The following is a 27,389-nucleotide window of genomic DNA, read 5'->3' as shown; positions in this document are numbered from 1 at the left end:
TTAAAAACTGCAGCATCTGACTGCAAGATGACGCACGACCCATCGTGATAAGCAAATACATCAGCAGCAAGAATAGCCTGTTCCCCAAGTCTCTTCCACAAGCGACTCCTGAATCCTCCCGCGGCTGCCAAAGCCTGGGGAGAATAGGCCCGCGATAGGCCTTCTGGGATATCCAGGATATTATCACGGGACGCGGAAGGATTGGGTAGAGACGGGGGAAGTGAACCTTTGACTGGCGACCCCAGCCTGTGCCCGTCCCGTGCACTGTTGGGCGCAGTCAGCACGGGGACCAACAGGTTGCCCCCCCCCCACCCAATGACCATAGCGTGGCCTGGGCGCCCTGGTTGGCCCCCACCCAGGACGGCAGCGTGGTCTGGGCACAGGAGCAGGTGAGCAAGCACAGGACGCTATGAATGGACCTCACCCTCTCTCAGATCCTCCATCGGCAGTGTTCTGACTCTTCATCTAAAGTTCTGCACAGAAAGACAAGGTGACGTTCATCAGATCATTTGGGGGTGAGCTTCCCCCTTGTACAGATGATGAAGGGCCACCACTGATGTGGAGGGGGGTGTCGCGACCAGCCCGAGGTCACCCGGAGGGTGGAATTACGCTTTACAGAGAGGCTGGTACACCTCTTCTGTGCCCTTCACGTCCTCCTTGGCCACGCCTCTTCCTCCAGCACCTGCTGCGGGGCAGGGCCGTGGGGGCGCCACAGCTGTGTGCACACGGCCCCTCGCACCCCTCACCCCTCACCCCTCACTGGTACCCGCTGCTCAGTGCCCCCCCCCACAGCCCCTCTGAGGCTGCAGTGTGGGGCACCCACCGAACCCCGGCCAGCGTGCGTGCACGGGAATCTGACGGGCTAGGGGCAACACCGGGGGTTCACTCTCGGGGAGCCACCCTTGACCAGCAGGGAGGAAAGCGATGACAGAGGCTTCCCTACTTCTCGCCGGGCAGACCGTCCTGAGACACAGCTCGCAAGCCCCTCAGAAGGCCCTGCCGTTGCCGCGAGCTGTGGCCAAGTCTGTCACGTACCCTCCTCTGGCTGCTCTTTCTCCTGTCTCCCCCATAGATCCCCTGGGATCACATCCCGAGTAAAGTACTTGCAAACAGGCCTTTGCCTGATGCTCTGTTTGCAGGGAAACCCAGGCTAAGTCTGGCCCCAAAGTTGGAAGAAGACGCCTTCAAAATAAGCCAGTTGGTTGGGGCGCCTTGGGGGCTCAGTCGGTCAAGCGTCCGACTTCAGCTCAGGTCAGGATCTCACGGTTCATGGGTTCGAGCCCTGCGTCGGGCTCTGTGCTGACAGCTCGGAGCCTGGAGCCTGCTTCAGATTCTGTGTCTTCCTTTCTCTGCCTCTTCCCCTCTCATGCTCGGTCTCTCTCTCTCTGTCTCAAAAACAAATAAACACTAAAAAAAAATTTTTTTCTTAATAAGAAGATAAGAAATATATATATATAGAAGCAGTTGGAATCAGTGAGTTTGCCCCCAGAGTTAGCAAGGAAAGAGCAAACCCCTGTTCCATTCCTCGTTCATCAACTAGAAAAAAGCTAGGATGTGTTTATATGTGCTGGGCCCGTTCCAGGAGCTGAGCATACCACAGCGAGGAAGAGTAAACCATTTCAGAGCGTATGTTCTCGAGGGAAAGACAGCTGATCATCTACCGCATGGACCTGTGCACAGTGTCAGATTCGCAAGACTTGTCTCGAGTCCCCCTGAGGGCAGTGGGGTGGGCTTAGAAGTCCTCGCTGATCCCTCAGGAGAGGAGGAGTTTGGGGGTGGGTAGGGAGAGCACCGACGCTTCAGGGCAGAGGGTTCACACGACACGAGGTGGGTCCCGTCGTTCACGCGGCGCCCGGAGCACAGCCCAGCGCCCCGTCCTCACGCTCGCCTCTCCCCGCAGGGCAGTGACCGTGTGCCTGAGGGTTATTGCCAATATCCTGGTGCTTCTGTCGCTCTCCGGGAGCATCTACCTCATCTACTTCGTGGTGGACCGGTCCCAGAAGCTGGAACAGTCAAAGAAGGAGCTGACGCTCTGGGAGAAGAACGAGGTACTCACCGCCTTCCCCGCACGCGCCCTCCAGGAGAGACGCGAGAGCAGCCTGCCCTCCCCTTCCCGGCTGTTCCTTAGGCGGGTGGGCTGGAAATATCCCCCTGGACAACCTAGTCCCCCTGTCTGAGAACACCGACTGCACGGGCTCTGAGCCACAGGGGCCACACCAAGACCTGGAGGGATGGTTTGGTTGGTCGCTGTCGGGAACGGTTCCGATTCAACGTCACCTTCAAGCGTTCGTTTCCTTCTTCGCCTTTGGGTCTCGCGGACTGTGGTTTGCTGCTCTCTCGTGGTGGTTCTTCGCACACACATGTTTCCAGACACGGACATCCCCTGCAGCCTCGCTTTAATGACCAAATCGCAGTCCGTGGCACCTGTCATAGCTGACCACACGCCAGCTCGTAAACACTTAGGTTGTTTCTATATGTCTTTTTTTTTTAATGTTTATTTATTTTTGAAAGAGAGAGAGAGAGAGCACAATTAAACGTTTATTTATTTTTGAAAGAGAGAGAGAGAGCACAAGCAGGGGAGGGGCACAGAGAGAGGGAGACACAGAATCCGAAGCAGGCTCCAGGCGCTGAGCTGTCAGCACAGAGCCCGACGCAGGGCTCAAATCCACGAACCGTGAGATCATGACCTGAGCGGAAGTTGGCCGCTTAATGGATGGACCGGCCAGGCGCCCCCTCCGTATTTCTAAATTAACAAACAGGGATTTCTAAATCCCAAACCAGGCTTGTTTGCTAAAAGGTCTCTTCTCTTGGTCGATGTGAATATTCCCATGACGGAAGCGGCCGAGAGAAACGTTACGACCAGTCTCTTAATTCTTAGTATCTGTTGTAAGGCCACTGCCTCCCAAGCCCCGTTGGCTTTTCCTGCCAAGGTCTAAAAGGCAGATGTGGAGACCGTCCCACCGACTGCTGTTGTAGAAATGAGGGTCATCCTTGGAATTTACGGAGCAAAGTGCGTAGGGGAGAGGCTGTTCTTAGGTTTTCCTCAAGCGACCCTCGTTGTTCAGAACCTGAGACCGCATCAGGTCAGGTTTTCTCAGGCCTCTTATTTCATGCCAGGTAAGTGGGTTACCTGTGTTTGCAGATAGACCAGGTTTTTAAAGGCATATTCGGAGATGGCATCTTTCCTTAGCTCACACCGCCCGGGTACCAGCTAAACGTCCTTCTTTCGTCGTCAGAAAGGCAGATAAACAGGACCCAGGCGTGGCCCTCGAGATATTTACTCTTCCGTGTGCAGAAAGCGTATCCGATCACCTGTGGGCACCCCCCTTTCCTGTGTGTAATAGTTGGGTCACCTCCACCCGCCACCCAAGTGACCAGCAGGGCAACTGGGAGACGTGTCGGGACTGCTCACAAATCCCCGGTGGCAAACGTCCGCATCTCGGATTAAAGCCGGCTCCTAAAAGGAGTAAAGCCCGTGACAGGGTGGCAGGGGCCTCTCCGAAACATCGAATCGGCAGGGATCTGGGGGAGGGTTTCTGCGTGGGAACCGCACAGCCCTCCGGGTGCCCAGCGACCGCACGGAAGGCCAGGAGGCCAGCGGGAGGCACGCGAGTCCGGGCCGGGGGGGACTGGGGACTCACGGCCAGCTCGCGCTCTCTCGGCAGGTGAGTGTGGTCGTCTCCCTGGTCACCATGCTGGCGCCATCAGCCTTCGACCTCATCGCCGCCCTGGAGATGTACCACCCGCGGACCACGCTGCGTTTTCAGCTGGCAAGGTACGGGAGCCCCGTGGGAAATGCCACGCGGGGGGCACCCGTGTGCCCCCCACACGGGGGACCCGCGTCCCTCAAGAGCCCAGCTTGTTCGCTGCCCTTAAAGCTTAGCACAGAACTTCCCCGGGGCTGCCTCTCAAGGAAAGCAGGATGCGCAGGAGAGAAAGTGGGAAGGAGGAGGAAAAGGAGGCCGGGAGAGAGGGGTGGAGAGGGCGGTGCGAGGCTGGTGGCTGGACGCGATGGCTGGGGGTGCTGGAGGCCCGAGGCGTGGCAGCTGCTGGGTCTGACGGGGTGTCCCCATGGGGGCAGGGCACCCCCATCCGTTTCTAGTGCTGGCTTCGCCCCGTCTCCCTGAAAACTCCACGGCCCCCAGAGGGCAGTCCCCTCGTCCATGCGGTAGACCAGGAGCGGGGACTGTTGGCCGAGCGGGGCCGGGGAGGCGCCACACAGCCCCGCCTCACATCTGCCTCTGCGTCGTCTCTTGTGCCGCTCGGTGACATTCTGCAGAACCAGTCGCCCGCCAGCTCCGGGCAAGGTTGCTCTCGTTCAGGGGTGGCAAACGTTGTCCCGAAAGACCAGAGGGTGAACGGTTCGGGTCTTGCGGGATAGGTCTCTGTGGCTTCTGCTCAGCCCCGAGGTTGTTACATCAGGACAGTGGCCAGGGGCCATTTGCAAAGGAGCAGGCGGGTGTGGCCATGTCCCTCACAACTTGACTGACAACAATAGGTGAGGCTAGGATTTGGCCTGAGGGCTGTTTGCCTCTCCCTAAAACCCAACTGTCATCTCAAAGGCAGAAAAACACTACTAGAAAGATCGAGGGGTCTCACTGTGGTTTCGATCTGTACTTCCCTGATGATGAGTGGTGCGGAGCATCTTTTCATGGGTCTGTGGGCCGTCTGGATGTCTTCTTTGGAGAATTGTCTGTTCATGTCTTTTGCCCGTTTCTTCACTGGATCATTTGTTTCTTGGGTGTTGATTTTGGTAAGTCCTTTATAGATTTTGGATACTAACCCTGTGTCCAATATGTTATTTGTAAATATCTTCTCCCATGTCGGTTGCCTTTTAGTTTTGTTGTTTCCTTTGCTGTGCGGAAGCTTTTGTATCTTTTTTTAAAAAATGTTTATTTATTTTGAGAGAGAGGATACATGTGCGTTAGCGGGGGAGGGGCAGAGAGAGAGGGGAAGAGAGAGAATCCCAAGCAGACTTCTTGCTGTCAGAGCAAAGCCTGATGTGGGGCTCAATCCCACAAACTGTGAGATCATGACCTGAGCCAAAATCAAGAGTCAGACGCTTAACCGACTGAGCCCCCCAGGCGCCCCAGAAGCCTTTTATTCTGATGACGTCCCACTAGTTCATTTGTGCTCTTATCTCCCTTTTCTCCGGAGATTGTCTAGTAAGAGGTTGCTGTGGCCTGTTTTCTCCTGTAGGATTTTGATGGTGTCCTGTCTCACATTTAGGTCTTTCACCCATTTTGAATTTGTTTTTGTGTATGGTATATATAACAGAATACTACTCAGCAATCAAAAAGAAGGAAATCTTGCCATTTGCAACAACGTGGATAGAACTAGAGTGTATTACGCTAAGCAAACTAAGTCACTCATGTGTGGAATTCGAGAAACATAACAGATGAACATAGGGAAAGGGAAGAAAAGTAAGATAAAAACAGAGAGGGGGTTAAAAACCGTAAGAGACCCTTAAATACAGAGAACAAACTGAGGGTCACTGGAGAGGGGTAGGGGGGATGGGCTAGATGGGGGATGGGCATTAAGGAGGGCACCTGTTGGGATGAGCGCTGGGTGTTGTATATGTTAGCTAACTGGAATTAAATAAGAAAGAAAGAAAGAAAGAAAGAAAGAAAGAAAGAAAGAAAGAAAGAAAGAAAGAAAGAAAGAAAGAAAGAAAGAAAGAAAGAAAGAAAGAAAGAAAAGAAGGAAAGAAAGAAAAAGAAAAGGAAGGAAGGAAGGAAGGAAGGAAGGAAGGAAGGAAGGAAGGAAGGAAATAAAGAAAGAGCCCACAAGGGGTCTGCAGAAACCTCCCCACCCAGGGTGGCTCCAGGATGAGATTCCAAACCGGCCCAAACCCGGTCCTCCTCCTGTGCCCAGCCCTGATCTTGACCTGAGAGAGAGAAGTGTCTGCCTCAGCTCTGTCCTCACCAGCAAGCATTGGGGAGGATCAATTCTATTACTGCGTTGGTTCTAACAGCAATCGTATTATACAGATCGGTCTCGTTATTCACGGTCGAAACTAGAGAAACAGAGTCATCAAGAGACTCGCCCGAGACAAATTAGGGCTAATTCTGGTCATAAGAGCAAGACATGTTGTTTTAGTCCCATTAACTCACCACTGCAGATCATGTCACCTTTGGTCCAGGGCCCGGGGAGGCCCAGGGCAAAGGGGGACCAGGAAAGCACATGTTAATTCTCTGTTCTCCTGTCGGGCAACACTTCTGAGCATATTCGGAGGGTCCTGCCCTGTGCAGGTGCCCCAAATGCAGAGACAAACGGGTTCTGGCTGGGTGCACCGGGAGTCGAGGGAGAGCCAGGGCTCCTCTGTGCAGGGAGTAGAGGGGCGAGCCAGGGTTGGGTGCACAGGGAGTTGAGGTGCGAGGCAGGGCTCCTCTGTGCAGGGAGTGGAGGGGCGAGCCAGGGCCGGTGGCAGTGATGCCCCAGACCCCCCTGCTGGCTCCCACCCACGTGTCTGAACTGCACCTGTGAACAACGGGGCCTTGGGGACCGAGGGGCGACGCCAAGCATCAGCTTGGAGTCTGGTCCTCGGGATAAAGCCGTTTCTCTTCTTCATGCACCTGTACCGGTTTCGTGACCCCCTAAGGGCCAGTCAGGGTCCCCGGGAGGAGCTGGTGAACCCGTCGCTCGCCCGTCTGGCCTCGTTGTCCCCGATGCGCGTCTGCCAAGGCTCAGGCCGTGTGCTGGGAGATCCCAGGGCGTGTTTGCCCGGCCGGGAGCGCGTCTCTGATCGGTGGCCGGCTGACTCCCCGCTCACAGCTGCCCAGAGTCCCCCGAGCAGCTGGCGGCCTGACCCGCGTGTGGGAAGCAGACCCCGCGGCGCTCAGGTGGTGTTCCGCCTCTGGAGAACTCTGGACCTGAGCCGCTCACTGGGCCCCGTGTTGCAATCCACTTGTCCCTTCAGCGCGCGCCTGACCGGTTGGGAGGCTCGAATGAGACCCTGCCTGGAAAAATCACCTTACGAACCAGGAATGGGGACACAAGGACGCGTAATTTACACGACCCTCCAGAGCCCCACCTCCTCAGCTCACACGCTTCCTGCGACACTAGCGGCTTTAGTATGCTGCCCCCAGGACGGGGCCTGAAGGGGTCCCCAGGCCCCACCCAGACCGACTGAGCAGGACGCGCTCTGGAATTTTTATTCCCCACCCCCATACGATTCTGAATGGAGCCGCGTGGGGCAGCCACTGTCTCGGGGTGACCGTGAGATTCGCTCCCAAGTGGGGCACGTCCAGAACCTCGGGCTTGCGTGCGGGGCTCTCTCTCCAGGCGGGCGTGTGTTTTCAGGGTCCTCGTGCTGTACCTGGGGAACCTCTACAGCCTGATCATCGCTCTCCTGGACAAAGTTAACAGCATGAGCGCTGAGGTGAGTGCCATCCTCGGCAGAGGCCCCTGTCCCATCCTCGCTGCCACGCCTGTACGCGCACATGCACACACACACGCGCACACACACACGCATGCATGCCCACTTGTGCACACACGCACATACACATGCCTGCACGCACACATACAAACACACGCACACATGCACACACGTGCAGCACATACACGTGCACATGCATACACACATGTAAACACGCATGCACGTGCACGCACATGTACACATGCATGTGTGCACACACATGCCTGCACGTGCACATACAAACACATGCACACACGTGCAGCACACATGCACATGCATACACACATGCATGTGCGTGCACACAGATATACACGTGCACGCACGCACACATACACATGCATACACGTACTCACACATGTGCGCACGTGTACACACACGCACACACACGCACACCCACCAGGGCCATCACCCTTGCGGACATTGTCACCGCTTACTCTTGCCCTCCATTCGTCTCGTTCACCACTCAACTCAGCTGTGGCCTTCTCAAGGCAAAGAGAGCAGAATTAGCCCCGTTTCCAAGCTAAAGAAACTGAGGCCAGAGCTTATGGCCGGCGAGTGACCCGGCCGGGAGAGGGGAGCGGGGGCGTCTCGACTCCCGCTCCCTTGCCCGGGCCGCCCCGCCTCTGTGAGCTCCATCCATCGGGACGAGGCGGGCATCTGCGGCGACAAGGGACGATCCCGGGAAGGGAGGCTGGCCGTGAGACCCACGGAGGCGCTGGGGAGAACGCGAGCACGCGTGGGGACAGTTCAGAGGGGGCCCCCCTCCCGGCCCCGCCCAGGGCAGCTCCGGCGCCCCTTGTAAGCCCGCGGCACCTGTGAGGCGCCCCACGTGGTGGGGGAGGGGGGAGGGGGAGTCGGCCGGCGCCACCTTCCAAAGGCTCCCACGGGCAGAAGCGGCTGTGGCGCCACACGGATGGGTCCCTTACTCGCGATGCGCCCGCACACCGCCCCGGAACGTCCCCATCAGCCTCAGCCTGCTCCTCCGTAACACGGGGTGACGACTGTCCCGACGCGCTCGCGGGGGCGAGAAGATGCGCCGGGTGTTAACCTGGACGGTGTCTGGAGGCCGGGGCTGAAGGGGCCAACCACCCAGCTAGAGAGAGAGAGTGGACAGATAGACGGAGACGGACAGGGAGACAGACACAGTGAGAAAGAGAGAGGCGGAGGGAGATTATTCCCAAGCAGCGCTGTTCTGGGTGTCTACGATTCTTATTTACAAACACGCAGCAATCTTTTTTGCTTCCTTCCGTCGCCCCCGCAGGAAGCTGCCACCAGCAGTAACGCGAGCCACTGGACGGGTTCTACCGTCTTCTCTGCCGCCAGTGCGGCCCCTGAAGGGGAGAAATGGGCCACACGTGGGCCCCGGACCGGGCTCGGGAGAAGCGGAATGTGGACCCCAGAGGAGGCTGGCCTGCCGACCCCCCCCTTGCCCCTCGCGGGGGCCAACAAGACCGCCATCTACACCCAGAGTCTTCAAGACCAGTGCTGGGAGACATACGTCGGCCAGGTGGCTCCCTCGGTCCCTCGTAAAGCCCCTCCACAGCCATTCATCACTTCGTTCTGAAGGGTCACTACCTCTGTTTTATAGGAAAGGAAACTCAGGTTCAGTGAGCGTTTCCGATTTTCTCCGATTCGATGGTAACAATCAGCACAAAGACCCGTGCAGTGTTGGCTACGTGCCGGCCCCGTGTTAAGCGCTTAGTCCCCATGAGACCCTATCGTGACCCTCCTTGTAGACACACGCGGGGAAACTGAGACCCCAGGGGTGAAGGTACTTGCCCGTGGACACAGACAGTAAAGAGCAGAAGGCAGGTCTGAACCCGGGCATCCGCTCCAGGCTCAGCCTCCCCATACAGGATCTCATGCAGAGACTCTCAGCAACCCCCCCACACCCCCCAGGTTATTGTCTGTCCTGTGAACTTGAATCACTGGCCCCAAGTGGTCTCCAGTGACTCAGAACCACAGACCTCAGGTTCTGTCCTGGTTTCGTGTCAGGTTGGACTCAGATACCAAAATTCAAATTCAGATGAACAAATAATCGTTGAACGCCCATTAGGCACCAGACACGAAGACACCACGGTGGGGGGGTGGGGGTGGCGTGGGGACTGGCAGAGGTTGGGGGCCTGCAGGAGGAGGTGGCCCCAAGGACCCCCTGTGTTCCAGGAGATGCTGAAGCTTTCCATCATCGACATGCTCTTCACCGTGGCCAGCATTCTGCTCATCGACTTCTTCCGAGGACTTTTCGTCCGGTACCTGAGCGACTACTGGTGCTGGGACCTGGAAAGCAAGTTTGTAAGTGAGATGCTGGGTCCACGGGGAAGCTCCTATGGCTGCACCCTCCTCTCCTGATGTGGCTGAAATGGGAGGGAAGAGGGGAGGGTGCACAGGGCTGAGTTGCCTTCTCGTTCTCAGCCATACTGTTTCCTGGGGTGGCCACGCAGACCGCGATCTCTCTGTGTCTGTAACACCAAAGAACCCTTTGCACGTGACTATCATGAACTGGTTCGCACAAGGAACTTTGGAACCGTTTATTTATTTTTTTAACATTTATTTATTATCTTTGAGAGAGAGAGAGACAGAGACAGAGACAGAGCGTGAGCAGGGGAGGGGCAGAGAGAGAGGGAGGCACAGAATCCGAAGCAGGCTCCAGGCTCGAGCTGTCAGCCCAGAGCCTGACGCGGGGCTCGCACTCACGAACCGTGAGATCGTGACCTGAACCGGAGTTGGATGCTTAACCCACTGAGCCACCCAGGCACCCCTGGAACCGTTTTTTTAATGTGAAAGTTCCTTTTCTCTTGTAGCCTGAATACGGGGAATTCAAAATAGCAGAGAACGTGTTACATTTAGTCTACAACCAAGGAATGATTTGGTAAGTATCAAAGCTCCTTCTTACCTTTGTGTACCTCTCATCCAGGCTAAGATTTTTTTTTTTAAGTTTATTTATTTATTTTGAGAGAGGGAGCGTGAGCAGGGGAGGGGGGCAGGGAGAAAGAGACAGAGACAGAATCCCAAGCAGGCTCCGTGCCGTCAGCGCTGAGCCCGACGCGGGCCTCCAACTCACAAACCGTGAGACCGTGACCTGAGCCGAAATCAAGAGTCAGACGCTTAACTAACTGAGCCCCCCAGGCGCCCCCGGACTAAGATTTTGCCTTACTCGGTCTGGACGGGACACGATTGTAACAGTCATAAGAATTAAAAGCGACATAAACAGTTCCTAACTAGACCATCTTGCAAGTGTAGTTAATTTTACTATGGCTTTTTAGCAATGGCTTTCTAAGCATTTTGCAGAAAGGAACGAGAAAAGAAATAGTCTGTATTTAGGCCACTATTAGTCACAGCCCCCCCCCAAATATATATATATATCTGCAGAGGAACCATTAGAATAAGCTGCTGGGAGGTTGGGGGACGGCTAGGAACACAGTCTGCTGAGCCCCCAGGAGTTCCAGGAGTGGCTGTGTCACAGCTGGGTCCAGGCCCGCCCTCAGCCCCCCACTGTCCCTCCCATGTGCTTCTATATTTTCATGGAGACACTGAGCCCAGAGCATGGCCATCGTCCAGACGGAGAGACCCATCCTGGGATGAAATCCATTCACGCGGGGCAACTCCTGGCCAAGGCAATCTTTTTCCTAAGGACACCGAAGACGCAAAGGGACCCCCACATACGCGCGTGTCTGTGGGAGCACGGCGGGGAGCTCCCCGAGTCAAGCCTCCGCCTCTGGCTTTGCCTGTCGGACCACACGCAGTGCTGTCTGTTCAAATACAGGCAAGGAAAAGAAGTTTCCATCCTTCTTTTCGGAGGCTCCGTGCATTCAGAAAACACAATCTCTCTCCCTAATCATTCAGTAAAATGCATGAGGCATAGAGAAGCATCGAGTGACATTTCTCAAAGTCTGTACCCTTATAGTCCTCTCCCGTTTGCACAGTTTTCACAAATGCAGTATTTAAGGCCACACCCAACGCTTATTTAATATTTTACTCAGCATCAGGCACTTTTATAACTACAGTAATCTCGCATCGTGGCAAGAAGAAGGGTGAGTGCAGTTCATAAGATAGTTTGAGAGGGAGTCCACTTTCATAGACCTTTTGTGACATTATCTTCTAATGGTTCTGTTTTACAGGGAGTTCTTGTTAATCTCGTAGTGCCGACCTTACAGGTTAAACTTCATCACCTGGGGGGGGGGGGAATGTGTAGGAAAACCCGGTGTATGCGGGGTTCAGCACTGTCCCCCAGCGCAGGGGTCTTGGAACAGAGCCCTGCAGACCAGGAGGGGACTGCCGTATGGGCAATTTTGTCAAAGCGAGAAAGCAAAGATTCTCTTGGGATTTCTATTCGTGACAAGAGGTACTAAGACGGGTCTCTCGGGAAAGCGGGGTGGCCCGAGGCCGACTGTCAGGTGTTGGGGCGAACGTGTGTGCCCCCCGCCACACGAGGAGGCAGACACAAACGCCGAGCACACCCGCGCGGCAGGGGCGTCATCACAGGGTCACTCCTCGCCCGCGGGGGTGACCGGCCGTGTCCGCGAGCCGGGCGGCCCGGCTCCCGGCCCCTCCGGGGTGTCTCCGGTTCCTTAGGCATCGCGGGGACGCCCCAAGCGTCCAAAGCGGCACAGCTCACCGCCTCCCCTGTGCTGCAGGATGGGGGCCTTCTTCTCCCCGTGCCTCCCGGCGTTCAACGTGCTCAAGCTGATCGGGCTCATGTACCTGAGGAGCTGGGCCGTGCTCACCTGCAACGTGCCCCACCAGCAGGTGTTCCGAGCCTCCAGGTGAGTGGGAACCGCGGCCGCTGCACACGGAGGGCTCGTTGGGCCTCCCGCCCCCGGGGCCACGTGCCGCAAGGGGTGTCCCAGCGGCCGCCTAGCCCTGGCCCGTCCGTCCTCCGGTTGCACGTCCCCTGAAGCCCCCGCCCGTGCCCCGCCCTCAGATCGACTCCGATTCACTCCTCCCCAGCTCCTCACATTTGTTTTGAAACGCCTTCCTGGTCTAAGAACCATCTAGAAAAGGCACAAGGCGTAAACGTGCACAAACTGAATGCGAGTAGGGAACCAGCACCCAGATCAAGAAGCAGACCCAGAGTCATACCCGGAAGCCCCCCTTGCACTCGATTCCCCTCGTTACCGACTCCTAAGGGCGCCGCGTTTCCCGGTTTCTTGCTTTGTGTACCGTCAGCCCTGTGCTCATGCAGTGCTTCCTAAGGAGAGCACCCCAGGGCCTTTATCCCTGCTCCTGTCGGTGGGCGCGTGGGGTGTTCCCCACCCTGCTAGGAACAGCGTTGCCTTCAACAGTCCCCTGAGCATCCTTTTAAACTTTTTAAAAAATGTTTCTTTGTTTTGAGAGAGAGCGAGCGAGCAGGGGAGGGTCAGAGAGAGAGGGAGAGCGAGTCTCGAGCAGGCCCCGTGCAGCAGCACAGAACCTGATGTGGGCAGAACCCACGAACCTTGAGATCATGACCTGAGCAGAAATCAAGAGTCAGACGCTTAACTGACTGAGCCACTCCTGCGCCCCCCGAGCATCTTTTTTTTTTTTAATTTTTAAAATATTTATTTATTTTTGGAAGAGAGACAGAGACAGAGACAGAGTGCAAGCAGGGGAAAGGCAGAGAGAGAGAGGGAGACAGAGTCCGAAGCAGGCGCCAGGCTCCGAGCTGTCAGCACAGAGCCCGACGCGGGGCTCGAACCCAACCCACAAACCGTGAGATCACGACCTGAGCCGAAGTTGGAGGCTCAACCGACTGAGCTCCCCCCCTCCCCAATGCCCCGGGAGCCTCCTGCAGGAGGAGGAGTTTTCTGTCTAAAGAGTCAGGGCCTCGGTGTGGGTGTCGGTTTGGGCATATCATCGTGTCAACTGTCACAGAAGAGACTCGGCAGGCGGCACGCGGTTTCTTCGCAGATCCAACAACTTCTACCTGGCGATGCTACTGTTCATGCTGTTTCTGTGCATGCTGCCCACCGTCTTTGCTATTGCTCGGTACAAGCCGTCTCTGAACTGCGGGCCCTTCAGGTAAGTTACTTCAGGTCTGTCTCCTCTGCCCTGAGCGACTGAGCTCTAGGGGAAGGGCCCCTGCCTTGAAGGGAATTCTCTTCCCTGCCGACGGAACAGGTCAACAGCAGAGAAGGGTCTCGAACCCACAGCCTGGGAGTCCAGGACTGGTGAGCGCCCTTTCCCTGACGGCAGGCTGGGAGAGCATCTCCGTGCTCTTCTGGAAAAGATAGCGCCTATCAAAACAGTACAGCCTGCTGTGCGACAGAGGAGGTCACCTGGGCGCTCGTCCCTTCCAGAGCTCAGGAAGCCGTTATCAAAAGATAACCCACGTCCCTTTTCATTCTACGTTACTTCTCTAACTGCATCAGGGTAGCAGGGCCCAGAGCTCTCTGCCTAGCTTTCCCTTCAGGTCGGGTTCAAAACTATCGGGGACATTTACCGTCCTTAAAACGCACACGCACACACGGTGATCGCTGACTCCACCTTCAAATCTCCCATCAGTCGACAAGTCATACAAAAGCTTAGGAATGTTGCATGTCTTACACTTTGGGGTATCTACCCTCCCTTGGCACCTGACTCCGAGGACGGGGCTCCGGCCATACGGCTGTTGCTTGACGGTCCGTAGAGTCCTCCTGCCAAAAGCAACACCATCTGGGGTTCTGTCTTCCTCGCAGCGGACAAGAGAAGATGTACGACGTCGTGTCGGAGACCATCGAGGAGGACTTCCCCGCGTGGTTCGGCTCCGTGGTGGGGTACGTCAGCAGCCCCGTGGTCATCCTGCCGGCCACACTGCTGCTGTTGTGAGTACCACACGCGATGCACACACCCCGCTCCCCGCCAGGCTTGGGGGACTTCTGCAGCCCTGGCCACCGAGAGAGCGCTGCTCTCCAATAACCCAATAAAAGCCATGAGTTCATTGCAAAGTCCCGCGTAAAGCCTGATGACCCAGGCGGGAGCCGCGGAGGGAGGGACGGCGGGCTTCGTTCCGCCGAGGCCGCTGCGATGGGGCCGAATGCCGCTATCGTCGTCTTGTCGGACAGACGCTGAAATCATCCCGCACCAGCCTGGCCGCGAGCGCGCCCCGGGCGGCCGGCAGCAGGAGGCGAGGGGGGCTCACGCGTGGCCTGTGTTCTTCCGTCCCAGCATGGTCATCTATTACCTTCAGAGCATCGCAAGATCCTTAAAGCTCAGCAACCAGCAGCTCAGAATGCAAATCCAAAACGTAAGCACGGCCTCGTCTCTGCCGTCGTGACTGCGTGTCCGCCGCGGGGCAGCTCTCGCCTGCAAGGGAATACCGGTGAGGTCACGTTTCCGGATTCCGAGGACTCTTGGCCACCTCCGGGGCACAAGGCCACGCCTCCCCCAGGCTCCAGCAGAGTTCTTTCTAAGAAATCCCAGGGACAGCTCCCATTGGCCCAGGAACTAGCTGACTCCCGCCCACCGCAGCTTTGCTGATGCCCTGAGCGCGTCAGCGCCCTCTTGTGGCTGCCCCAGGGACTCAGGGTGCAGGGCTCTTCTGTGGGCCGCGACCCACTCACAGGAAGGAAAAAGGGCCCCTTTCCCGTTCTGTGTCAACTTGCACATCTGAGCCCACGCACTCTGTTTGGACCCAAAGACGCACCTTTTTCATGACTTTCAGGCTCCGGTGTCGTCACCCCCTCTCCCATCTGGGACTTAGCTCTCAGGACGGTCAGAAGGAGACTAACAGGTCCAGCGTGGGCACGGTGTCCCCTCTCTGCACACCGCCCCGGCCAGGACGGGGTGAGGCAAGGGAGGCACGGGCTCTCGGGCTCCCGCTGACCCTGCCCCACGCAGCCGAGAGTGGGCGGTGCCTCCCTACAATTCCACTCCTGGCTGCCTCCTCGCCCCACCCCAGTCCCAGAGCCCCACGCAAAAAACATCCGCCTTTTTCAACTTTGAAAACCGTAACTCCTGTGAGTATCAGCTCAGGCAAAGAAACAGTTCCGTGAACAATCATAAGAAACGGATGTGGAGCTACAGAAGGCGTTTTGGGGAAACATACACGTCCCATGTTGATCTGTATTTTCTCATCTGTGTCTCAGGTTGACCATATTGGCAGAATCGACACCCGGTCTGTCGAACAGCTGGCCCTAAAAATAAAACCTGCTGGGTAAAACTTCAGCTCTGGGGTGTCGGCGTTTATTCATTTAAGCAAGGCCCGAGTCCCCGAGTACGCTGTCCCCAAGTGATAGCAGTCGTAGGCTCTTGGCCCAAGGCGTGAGCAGTCACACGTGAATTCCCCACCCCCCCCAGAATAGTGTTCATTACTTCTTCCTGCTAAAACCAAAGCAAACATGCTTATTATTTGTATTTTAGGCCAGATCTGAAGACAAGAAAAAGGTTGCCCAAATGGTAGAGGGTAAGTAGAAACAAAAATGCCTCATGCCTCAGTTGGGGCAGCGGGGGGGGAGGAGGGGGGCATTTAAAAATACAGCAGTTCGGGGGTACCTGGGTGGCTGAGTCAGTTGAGCGTCCCACTTTGGCTCAGGTCATGATCTCACGGTTTGTGGGTTCAAGCCCCGCGCTGGCTCTGTGCTGACCGCTTGGAGCCTGGAGCCTGCTTCCGATTCTGTGTCTCCCTCTCTCTCTGCCCCTCCCCTGCTCGCACTCTGCCTCCTGCTGTCTCAAAAATAAACATTAAAAACAATGTTTTCAATACAGCCGTTTAAGGTGTGCTACCAATACAAATGCCTGATAAACTGTGGTTTTCACAATGAACTAGGCACAATAAAATAGGGCTATAAATATTGGTTTAAACTTATAATTTTTCCGTCATACCCAGGCCTGTGAATAGCACCGAAACATGTCTGAAATCAGAAGGAGAGTTTGAGTCGGGAGAGAAAAAGCAACAGAGAAATCTGGAGCAAACCCATACGGACGCCCTTGTCTTGTTAACTTTTCTGTACTTCTCGATGGCCATTTCCTCCTTGCGAGACCCCCCTCCCCCCGTCGGTGCCCCAGGTGCAACCTTCTGAGGGCACCCCTCGTCCCACTCCCGCAGGGCAATGCCAGCTGGGCCTGGCCTTCTCTCCCCAAATTCTCCAGGGGCTCCGACAAACTTGTTCCCGCCCAGGCTCCCCCTCCTGCAGAGAGCTGGTGTGGCCGGAAGGAAGGAGGTGGGCCCCCGGGGCCCCCCCGTCTGCCCCCGGGGCCACGAAGAGACCACGGAGGGATCACCCCTCAGTGCTGAAAGGGCACAGGCCACGTTCTCCTGCAGAAAGTGAATGAGATTGAAGCCCTAAAAGGCTCCATGGGCCGGCTCTGTGTCTGCAGAGCTAATTAGATCTGTCCCCCTCGTGAGGGTGTGGGGGATTGGGGGGGCGCTGAGGAAGAGCCAGGAGGCCCAAGGGTTAGCCTTGCCCCTCCCCCTTTTCAGAAAGCACCCTATGTATGAAAATCCGCTACAGAAAAAGACTGAAGCTCACACGATCCAACCCCACTGAAAGTCAAGGACTAGTTGCCAACGGGACATAATTTAGTTCGGGTGGTCCTTAAAACCGAGGGCCTCGGGAGCTCTCTCGGGAGGGCAGTGGCTTTGTCCGATGGCCCTCTTTCAGCTCCAGGCTATGTCTTCTTCCAGAATGCTCTGTGAACTGCTTCCAAAAGCTCATAATTGTTGTATTATAAGCTTATGATATGCATTGTGTAGGTAAACGACCAGAGCCCCAAAGCTGGGCAACGATCCGCTTTGCCTCTGGGGGCCTCACATGATGCATTTATAAAGCCTCGGGGTTCATGGGAGTCCACACTCCCTTCCAGCTCCCCGTGAGGATATGATCGGGGTTGCAGAACGTTGGCTGCCTGCGGGATAGGTGTGTCCCCAGGCACACAATGGTTTGCACACCCAGCAGCTGGAGGTCCTGACGTTCCTGCAGCTAAACCAGCCCGGACGGGTCACCCCTGCCTTCTCACGTCCCACCCTCTTCCCGCAGCCCGAATCCAAACCCAAGACGAAAGCAGCAAGAGGCTTCCCAAGGATGGCGACCTCGGCAGCCAGCTGTCCTCAGCTCACTCAGGGACACCCCAGAGCAACGGCGCCGTGGTCAATTGGGACTCATGCAGCAGTGAGAGTGGCAGGGTAGAGGCCGCTGCCCAGCACACACCCCCGAGTCCCCAGCCAGGCCCCCGCAGCCCCAGCTCGCCTCTTCCCGGCACGTCCAAACCCAGGCCGGGGCAGGACACGAACAGGTGAGCTTATCTGCAGACCAGCTGGAAACCTGCCTCCCTGACCGTGACACCTGCCGGTGATGGCCAGGGCCGTGAAGTGCAGGTTGAAGAACCCTTAGGGATCTGAGGGCCTCAGCAGTTTCAGGAGGCCAGGCCGTCGAATTCCAGCTCTGCCAGCCGGCCACGGGGCCAGCTGGTACTGAGAAGAAATGGGGGGACAGAGTGGGTCAAACAGGACACATTCTTCCCCCTCCGCCTTTTGCCGGATCACCTGTAAGCAAACATTCCTGCCAACCTAGGGTAGGTGTTTCTACAGCCTCAGGGGAAGAAAATGCCTTTTATAATTGTTGGTTCTTTTATTTTTTTAACTCCACACTGACCATATTATTGGCAAGATCTTTTATATTTCAGTTCCGGGCTGGCCAAGTTATTGGCAAGGTCGTTCTGTGTTACCTGGGGTCCGTTGTCGTTGTTTGAGCCTTCCTCCCACATAAGACAGCAGCGGATGCACTCTGGGAGTGCGCACTGACCCCAACTCACGGAGGATGTGGTTGGAATTGATCACGACAACCGTGAAAGCAATTCAGATAAAATGCTGGGGGGAGGGGGTGGGGTTTGTTGGGGTTTGGGCTTTTTTTTCTTAAAGACAGTGACCAAGTTCACGGAGGACTTGAAATCTTGCGATAAGAGAGTGTATCTACGGGGCCTTGACAGGGAGGAGGGATCCCGTACCATCGGGTGGGCAGGAAGTGCCTGAGCGGCCGGACAGCCCACGGCAGGGATGCCACGGAGGAGCGTTCCCGACACGCGCTGGCCTAATATTAGCCCCACTGTGTGCTCCTGGACAAAACGGGGGCTCAGGGTGAGATATGTTAGCAAAGCGCCCTCTGCCCTACTCCCTCCATGGAGATGCACCGCGCACATCATTCCGGTAGGTGTTCTAGAATTCCAGGAGCAAAGGCTTCTGTTTCTCCCGGGTCCCCAAACCATCCTGTGCGTGCATCTGCAGAGCACATGTTAACACTCTGGAACGTGGTCAGGGAAAGGCCGAGAACACGGCCTCCCTGGCTGGCGGCACTCGGGAGGCAGGGCCTCGGACCAGGCGCTTACCCACCTCTGTCTTACAGGTGCCCGCGTGGTCCTTGTGTGAGCACAGGTGACCGGCACAGGAGCAGACCCCGCTCACCTGTGATGCTGACAAAGCCCATCGAAGACGCTCACTCAGAACCTCTTTTCCGAAAAGGCTTTCAGCACATCAGCCCTCCCCTTGGCGGACCAGGCCCCTCGGCCTGGGCACCGCGTGGTCGCAGGCCCCAGGCCCCCAGCTACTACATCATTAATGAGCGAGACTCTCACAAAAATTCCCATCCAACTTTCTGGCCAGAGAGACATTTCCGGATGGATGCCCTGGAGGGCCTGGTGGAGGTGTACCCCAGGAGCACGCGACAAGCTGTGTCCCGGGGCCCCCGGCAGGGTGGCTCCCCGCAGCTGAGTGAGGAAGACGAGGACGCCCCGCGGAGGCAGCTGATGGAAGGTTCTTTCCACCCACACGCCCCGGCGGGCCTCCGAGGGCCTCCTCACTTCTATGTTGGCGAAAGGTCAGAGAGGCAGACCCCGGCCCCCAAGCGCCAGGGAAGGGTGCCCCACGGGTCCTGGGGTGACGGCTTGGAGACTCAACTCGACAGGCCGGTGTACGTGTACAAGAAACCACGCTCCCGGGGCTCCCAGTACCCACAGCACCCCCCGAACCTCAGGGACAGGCCGGAGTTTGAGCCGCCCCTGACGGAATCGGACTCCGTGTCAGCAGCATCCAGCAGCGATCAGTGGGACAGCAGCCGTGAGCGATACTTCTGGGTCCCCCACGGCAAGGGCAGGTTCCCAAGGCCTGTGCTCCAGCTCGGCAGGAGAAAGGCCACATCCAGGCAGGAGCTGATCGCGGATCTGAATGACCTGGTTTGTTCTAACGTCTAGAGACTTCGTCCTGTTGGTTCAGAGCCCAGTTGGAGTGCTGGTCTACTGGTCTGACGGCGAATGGTACCCCCCCCCCCCCCCCGCCGCCCACTTCTGGAAGGAGACTCGAACACACAGCCCCAGGACAGGGCTACAGTTCCAGTTTCTCCAGCAACCGCCAGCGCTGGGCTGCGTCCACAGGTCTCTTTGTGGCCAGCACGTCCGGAGCTTCAGGCTGTCGTTTCAAAAACTTCCATCCCCTCCCTCCGTTCAGGGCGCCCACAGGTCACGGGCAAGCCAGACAGCTCAGCCTGACGGCAGAACCCCTTGTGAGATGTCTGTGTTGTCCTTACTCACGCGTGTGCACCGTTTGAGCCCTGACGCCCGTCACGTCTGTCTCGGCACACGGAGCTCCCTCCAGGCTCCCTGATGACACCCAGGAACGAGGCGCCTGCCCCCCAAGACTTCACGGCGCTTAATTAGTTCATATGAACTGTCACTCTAGGAATGGCGGGAATGAGTTCGGTGTGAGAACTCCTGCTATTTACCGGGCTGCGTGAACGTCCGTATTAACGAGGACGCAAGGCTAGGAAGTAACGGGATCCCCGGGGTTTATTGGTTCCTTTAACTGGGAAGGATGGGAATCAAGCTGGCTTCAGGCTCAGCTGGACGTGGGTGTCGAACGTCTTCAGGATCCCCTGTCTTTTTACCTCCCAGCTCTCCCTGTGTGTCGACCTCATTTTCTCCCACTGGCGACAGGCTTCCTCCAGGTTGTAGGTGGAAGAGGAATTCACGGAGGCAGAAAACGCCGGGTGGAGACCAGCCAGCCGATGGGCCCGGGGGAAGGAAGGGAGGTGTCCGTCCCGTCACGTGATCTGCACCTGTGGTGACCGATGCCCCATTCGCGGGCACTGCGCAGGGCTCTGTAGCAGTGTGGGTTCAGTCGGCCGTGGCCAACCGGAGGCCACCCCCTAGTCCTATCTCCATGACCCCTCTCGCCACTCCAGATTGTGTCTTTCAACTTTTCCGCCGCCTCCACCAGCCTGTGGAACAAAGCGGTGTTTGTTCATTTCTGGGCCCTCCCCCTGCCCCCAGAACCGACACGTGACAGGGCTTGTCCTCCTCTTCCATTGCTGTGTGACACTTGGTGGCTTAAAGCAGCACACAGTTTTCATCCTACGGTGTCTGTGGGCCGAGCACAGACGCAGCTGGGTGCTCCGTCCAAGGTCTCCGCCAGGCTGTCCATCGCGGCTGGGGGCCTTTTCGGAGCAGCTCGCGTGACTGTTGGCAGAATTCATCTGCTGGAGGTTGTGGCCAGCCCTCCGCTCCCGGAGGCCGGACACACGTCCCTGCTGCGTGGCCCTCTGCGCAACGCGGCCGTCTGCCTCACCAAGCAGCGAGAGGATACCCCGTCGGCTCTGAATCTCCTCCAGGGAAGTCCCAGACGCTCTTGTCAAAGAGCCCACCTGATCGGGTCAGGCCCCCCCCAGAGGGATCTCCCTTCTCATCACGTCAACGTTAACCGGTCAGAGACCTCCATTACATCTCCAGAACCATCTTTACCGTGGAACAGCACCTGACGGTGGGAGTGAGAGCTCATCATATTCGTGAGTGCCGGAAACGTACATCAGGGAGCAGGCGACACAGTTGACCTGGGAGCCCGCACTCAGTGTAAGATACAGATTAATACAAAGCCCCGTGTGGCGAGCACCCCCACCCCCACTGGATCAACGATCACTACGATTTTACTTGATTTCCATCTATCACCGTGTTATCAGTCGTGAGAAAATATTACAGATACAACCAGAGTGCATTGTAATCCCTACACAGAGGTCCACACCCCTCTCGCCCTGCCAAGAATTTGGTACACGTCCATAGTTGTTTACAGCTACGTACGGTGTGTGTGTGTGTGTGTGTGTGTGTAAATAGGTGTGTAGAAACATCCGTAACCATACGCAAGCGCGTTTTGCTTAAGCAAATACTATCGTATTGCCTGTATCACTTTACATCTTTATGTGTTCGAGGCCTATCGACAAAACATAAAGATCAAGTTCACTTGTAACTGCTGCCTAGTATTTCACCGTAGGAATAAACTCAGTACCGTTCCATTTCCTGTCGATGGGCGTTGAAGTCATCCCCGCGTCAGCTAAAGGTCGTGCGGCAATCAACATCTTCTATATGGTCTCGGCTGACCCCCGTGCTGATGCTGAGTGACGGGGGTGCTGGTTCTCTCGAAGGGCAGGTCCCTGGTGCACAGGGCAGGTGTGTGTTCACTTTCACCGGCTGCTCCTCTGTGAATCCCTGTGCGCCCCGATCTTCGTGCCAGCCCCCTCTGCAGATGATGAGGGCCATTTTACTTACCGTGTCACCAGAACTTGGTATCGTCACCACGAGGCAATTTTTGCCACCTGCCGGAAAAAAAAAAAAAAATTCCAGGTTAATTAAAAAAAAAAATTTTTTTTAGTAACATATTTTTTTTAATTTTATTTTTTTTAATTTTTTTTTAATTTTTTTTTTTAATGTTTATTTACTTTCAAGACAGAGAAAGACAGAGGATGCACGGGGTAGGGTCAGAGAGGGAGACACAGAATTTGAAGCAGGCTCCAGGCTCTGAGCTGTCAGCACGGAGCCCGACGCGGGGCTCAAACTCACGGACCGTGAGATCATGACCTGAGCCGAAGTCGGACGCCCGACCGACTGAGCCACCCAGGCGCCCCAGTGGTTACGTATTTTTGAGAGGAGAGGACAAGCGGGGAGGGGCGGGGAGAGAGGGAGACACCGAATCCGAAGCAGGCTCCAGGCTCCGAGCCGTCCGCACAGAACCCGACGCGGGGGGTCGGACTCACAAACCGCGAGATCGTGACCTGAGCGGAAGTTGAATGCTTAACCGACCGAGCCTCCCGGGAGCCCCAAATTCCAAGTTATTTGAATTAATCCGCATTTCTCTGGTGGTTAGCCTCTTTCCCTGTGTTGACTGGTTGCTCGCATTTTCTCATCTGTGAACGGACAGCCTGTCCGCCTTTTGCTCGGTCTTCTGTTGTCAGAGGCCACCAGCTCTGGCCCTTACCTGAGCCGCAGCCAGCAGAAAGCCCCAGTCCACGCTACCAAAACACCTTCTCGTAACTGACCCTTCACAGCACGGCTTGGGCTTTTGGGGACGGTCCCTGCGGGCGGTGGGGGGCAGGGGGCGATTCACATCCACCCTCCAGTAAAACTATCACTGAGGACATGGTCCACACCGTTATTAAAAATCTCTCCTGGGGCGCCTGGGTGGCTCAGTCGGTTAAGCGGCCGACTTCGGCTCAGGTCATGATCTCACGGTCCGTGGGTTCGAGCCCCGCGTCGGGCTCTGTGCTGACAGCTCAGAGCCTGAAACCTGTTTCAGATTCTGTGTCTCCCTCTCTCTGACCCTCCCCCGTTCATGCTTTGTCTCTCTCTGTCTCAAAAATAAATAAAACGTTAAAAAAAAAAATCTCTCCTAACCATGTCTATGCAACAAACTCCTCTCAGGTCTCAGAGATCGGGACAACGGTATTCACTAAATCGAGGTGCGTGAATTCCTCTTGATGGGAAGAGTCTGGCAAATGTCTTAGGCCCCTAAAGGCGCCTCCCTCGGTCACTGCTCCCGTCTCCCAATTCGCAAAGACCAGAGTATTTAGAGAGCAGTTTCTGTGCATCTCGAAAAGACTGACTTCTGTAGGCTCGGGTGGCCCTCCTGTTTTCCGGCGCCTCCGTGGACGTGTTTGCGTGTTTTCCCTCTTCAGGATTGCCGCGGTTTGGATTTTACTCTTTGCCCGTTTCGAGGTAAACACTGTGTTTCCTCACAGGAAGCCAGAGGCAGTAAAGCTTGTTAAGTAAACAGAGCCTGGGCGTGTGCCACAGCTCTGCCCCTTACTAGCTACGGGGCCATGGACACCCTAGCGGATGCTCAGTTTCTCAACCTGTGCAATGGGACGGTAGTCAGTATCTCCTAATGCCGTGAGGGCTCAAAGGCACCACGCAGAGCAGGTGCTCGGGACAGTGGCAAGTAGGACCCGCCGAAAACAACCAGCTGCGGCTAAGAACAAGCATATGCGTGCTTACAGGTGAAAACTCGCCTGTGGGGACAGCACCTGCCGGAATGAGCGTCAGAAACGCACACCCGATCCCTCGCCATCGTCCAAGTAGAAAGCAAATACCCCATTCAGGAGCTCTTAGGGCTGGAGGGTGTGCACACAGGGGTCCACCCCTCCGCGGTCTGGAGCTGGGGTGGGGTGGAGGCCGCCGGGCTCCCCCCACCCCACCCCCCCCACCCCGCCATCTACACTGATTTAATATTCAACTAGGATTCCAGCACGATCTGCTCTCACAGGTGGGTTACTCAGAGGCCTGAGGACGTGGTGGGAGGGGCTCTGATCAGTGGGGACGGCAGAGGGGCTCCATCCTCCTTCCCATCAGCTCTGAACGTCAGCCCCAGGCCCTGTGAGCGGCTAGTCCTGTGGGTCGACCCCCGCCCCTGCCCGGCCCCCACAACCTCCACAGGTCTCCGGGCTTCTTGTTTTCTGGGAGCAAACATTAAACACTCTTACAGTGTTAACTCTTTTTTTAAAAAAAAACCATGTTCCATTTATATAAGAATAAGTCTCTTAAGTGTTTGATGTCTACTTTAAAGTCACTTTCTAGGCGCCTGGGTGGCTCAGTTGGCTAAGCATCTGACTTCGGCTCAGGTCGTGATCTCATGGTTCGTGGGTTCCAGCCCCGCGTCGGGCTCTGGGCTGGCAGCTTGGAGCCTGGAGCCCGCTTCTGATTCTGTCTCCCTCTCTCTCTGCCCTCCCCCACTCATGCTCTGTCTCAAACATAAAGTAACATTAAAAGAAATTAAAAAAAAAAAAAAAAAGAATCTGTAACCTTATGGGGCACCTTGGTGGCGCCGTTGGTTGAGCGTCTGACTCTTGATTTTGACTCAGGTCACGATCTCACAGCTCGTGGGTTTCAGCCCCGCATCAGGCTCTGTGCTGATGGCTCAGAGCCTGGAACCTGCTTCGGATTCTGTGCCTCCTTCTCTCTCTGCCCCTCCCCCACTCATGTTCTGTTTCTCCAAAGTAAATAAACATTAAAAAAAAGAAAAGAAAATCACTTTCTACAGAAAGACTGACTTTCCCCGAGCTATGCTTTCACTGTGTTTTATCCCCAAACAAAAAATCTCTGACTGGTCCCAGCTGACAAGGTCTTGAGCTGCAGCTTTACAGACAGTCTACACTGAATTTGTCAAGGAGGCTTTTATTAACTTAAAAAGTCTTACATGTTAGTAATTAGAATAATTAAACACAGTGTATGAGGATACAAAATAAAAAGAGTAACGGCCTTTGGCATCACGCCCTCCTGCTCGCAGTTTGTATCTTTCTAGAAGCCAATCTTCTAAACACATCGATGTATAAACATACACAAACATCTCTAGTTATTTCTTTTCTCACTCAAGACGCATATGATATGTTACATATGAACATTCATGGTACGCCAGCCACCATTCCGACTGCCAACCCATCCGTTAAAACCTTCGGCTCCTATGTCAACCCCAGGAGGTAGCGCTATGATTTTTCTCATTTTCCCAATGAGGACGCTAAAGTCTGCAAGGGTCAGTGACTTGCCAGGGTCACAGCTAGTTACGTGGCGATGCTGGGATCTGAATCCAGGCAATCTCAGCTGCGCACTGACTCAATACCCTTGTCTTTTAATATATATTTTTGGCAAAAAAAAAATTCCCTGTCAGTGCACATTGCACATATAAAACATTCATAGGGGAGAGTTAAGAATTTAAATAATACTAAGCCAATTCTTAAACTGAGTTTTTTAAAAATATATGAAATTTATTGTCAGACTGGTTTCCATACAACACCCAGTGCTCATCCCAAAAGACGCCCTCTTCAATACCCATCACCCACCCTCCCCTCCCTCCCACCCCCCATCAGCCCTCATAAACTGAGTTTTCAACACCATTTTTTTCCTTCGTAGAGAATAAATTGCTCTTGGCTAGAACAGCCGACTTCCCATCAACCGTTTCCAGCCTGCTGCCTGTGCTCCAGAGAATATTTCCTGTCCCAGCCGGGCTCCCCTTCCTCTGTGTCTCACTGTTTTAACGGCTACCTAATAGTCCACTGAATGAATACCCTGTAACTTTCTTTACTCCGCCAACAAACGGATTTGTTTCGGGTTGCATGATCAATCTTCGGCTTTGTGCAGGAGTCTCTGGGTCAAAGCACAAGTAAACACATTTTGATAAGCTGTTCTCCTCCCAGAAGGTTACATAAATTTAGACTCCTGCCAGCAGTGTATTAAAACATACACTCTCCTACCCGGAATTAACAGACCTTTTTATCTGCCCGGCTGATAGGTGTGAAAGTGGACGCTTGTTTTAATGCTTTAGTGACGGATTCCCTATGAGGGAGGTCCTGCAACTTCTCACTGCCTTCTTAGCCCTGTTAATTTTTCTGCAAAGTATCTGTTCCCATCTGATGCATTCGTTTTGTCTGTTCGGTTGTTTGCAAATATCCTAGTAATTCGTAAGAGCACTTTGTACATGACAAAAACTTACTTTTAGATAAACAGTGCTCCAATTTTCCTTCAGATATTTTCGTAGCATTTTTGATGTGCTTAATTTTTTTAAAACATCTTTTTTCCCTATGTTTAAAAGTTATTTTATTTTTAGAGACAGAGCGAGAGAGTGGGGGAGAGGGGCAGAGGGGCAGAGGGAGAGACAGACTCTTAAGCAGGCTGCATGCTCTGAGCAGAGCCCAAAGCGGGGCTGGATCCCAAGCCCTGGGATCATGACCAGAGCCAAAATCCAGAGTCCCAAGGTCAACCGACTGAGCCATCCAAGCGCCCCTGTGCTTAATTCTTTTTAATGTGGTTACCTCATTGGTCTTTCCTTTGCTGCCTCCTAGGAATATCCGTGTGTGACTTCACTTGGCACGGAGACATTGATTAGTGTCTCACTTCATCTTGGAACAAATTGAGGCTCAGAGAGGTTAAGTGACTTGCCCCAAATCACACAGCCACTACGGGGTGAAGCCGGGTCCGGAACCCGGGAGTCCCTAACTCCCCAAGTCCCCGTCCAGGGCTTCCTTACAGCCCGGCAGCCCATCACAATCTCCGAAAAGGATTTTCAAGTCGTCTTTTGGTTTACAACCATTTTTCACACCTTTACAAGAAACAACAGGCACGGGGACGCACGCACACACAGACCTCAGTGCTGACCTCTTCACACATTTGGTTGGTTCCAGAAGAGGAGAGACCGAGGCTGCCCTTGCCATTCGCACCAGGGGAATGTGGCCCCACTCGCTCCCCAAGACCGAGGCCACCTGGATGCGCAGAAGCCTGTACCTCTTACCCGGAGCCCCACTCTGCCCCAGATGCCCCCGCATCCCACGCCTCCTGGGCCCCTCCACCTAGGTCGTTCAGCCCTCCAACCCCAAGTGCCCAGAACTGAGGGCACCACGGTCCCCAGGGGCTCAGACCGCAGGGGCGGCCGCCGTTCTGCAGCCCCCACGTCACTGGCACAGACCTCCAGCCTCCCCCGTCTGGGCACCGGCTGCGGAGCCCTCTCCTCCCCGGCCCCACCGTCTCCCCTCCGCGGCTGCGGCCCCTACCCCGCGTCCCCGCGCACCCCCCCTGCGCCCCCGCAGCAGCCGCCCCAGAAGCTCATCTCCGACGCGAACTGCACGGTCGCCCGGCCCGGCTGCAGGCCTGCGGGCGCTCCGAGCACCGGTGCGCGCTCCCGGCCCGCCTGGGCCTCCGCGGGGCCGCCCCGAGCTCGGGGTGCAAGGCGGCTCCCGGGACCCGGCGGGCGGGAGGCGGACCCGGCAGGTCTGCGCCGCGC

At 55.8% G+C, this 27,389-nt stretch overlaps 1 protein-coding gene across 1 annotated transcript in view; it reads left to right on the top strand.

The window, feature by feature from the left end:
* Positions 1-21,989, top strand: part of TMC3 (transmembrane channel like 3) — a 40,856-nt gene extending 18,867 nt beyond the window's left edge. Inside the window, exons 10-22 of the mRNA XM_027068240.2 lie at positions 1,901-2,048; positions 3,666-3,775; positions 7,303-7,381; positions 8,679-8,924; positions 9,581-9,709; positions 10,219-10,286; positions 12,052-12,180; positions 13,304-13,414; positions 14,071-14,196; positions 14,540-14,618; positions 15,734-15,776; positions 17,350-17,605; positions 18,712-21,989. Coding sequence (XP_026924041.2) covers positions 1,901-2,048; positions 3,666-3,775; positions 7,303-7,381; positions 8,679-8,924; positions 9,581-9,709; positions 10,219-10,286; positions 12,052-12,180; positions 13,304-13,414; positions 14,071-14,196; positions 14,540-14,618; positions 15,734-15,776; positions 17,350-17,605; positions 18,712-19,555 — 2,368 coding nt within the window. The 3' untranslated portion in view covers positions 19,556-21,989. The remainder of the gene's footprint in view (positions 1-1,900; positions 2,049-3,665; positions 3,776-7,302; positions 7,382-8,678; positions 8,925-9,580; positions 9,710-10,218; positions 10,287-12,051; positions 12,181-13,303; positions 13,415-14,070; positions 14,197-14,539; positions 14,619-15,733; positions 15,777-17,349; positions 17,606-18,711) is intronic.
* The last annotated feature ends 5,400 nt before the right edge of the window (positions 21,990-27,389 follow it).

This window comes from Acinonyx jubatus, chromosome B3 (assembly GCF_027475565.1).
Source record: "Acinonyx jubatus isolate Ajub_Pintada_27869175 chromosome B3, VMU_Ajub_asm_v1.0, whole genome shotgun sequence".
Taxonomy (NCBI): domain Eukaryota; kingdom Metazoa; phylum Chordata; class Mammalia; order Carnivora; family Felidae; genus Acinonyx; species Acinonyx jubatus.
This window is presented reverse-complemented; position numbering and strand designations above follow the sequence as displayed.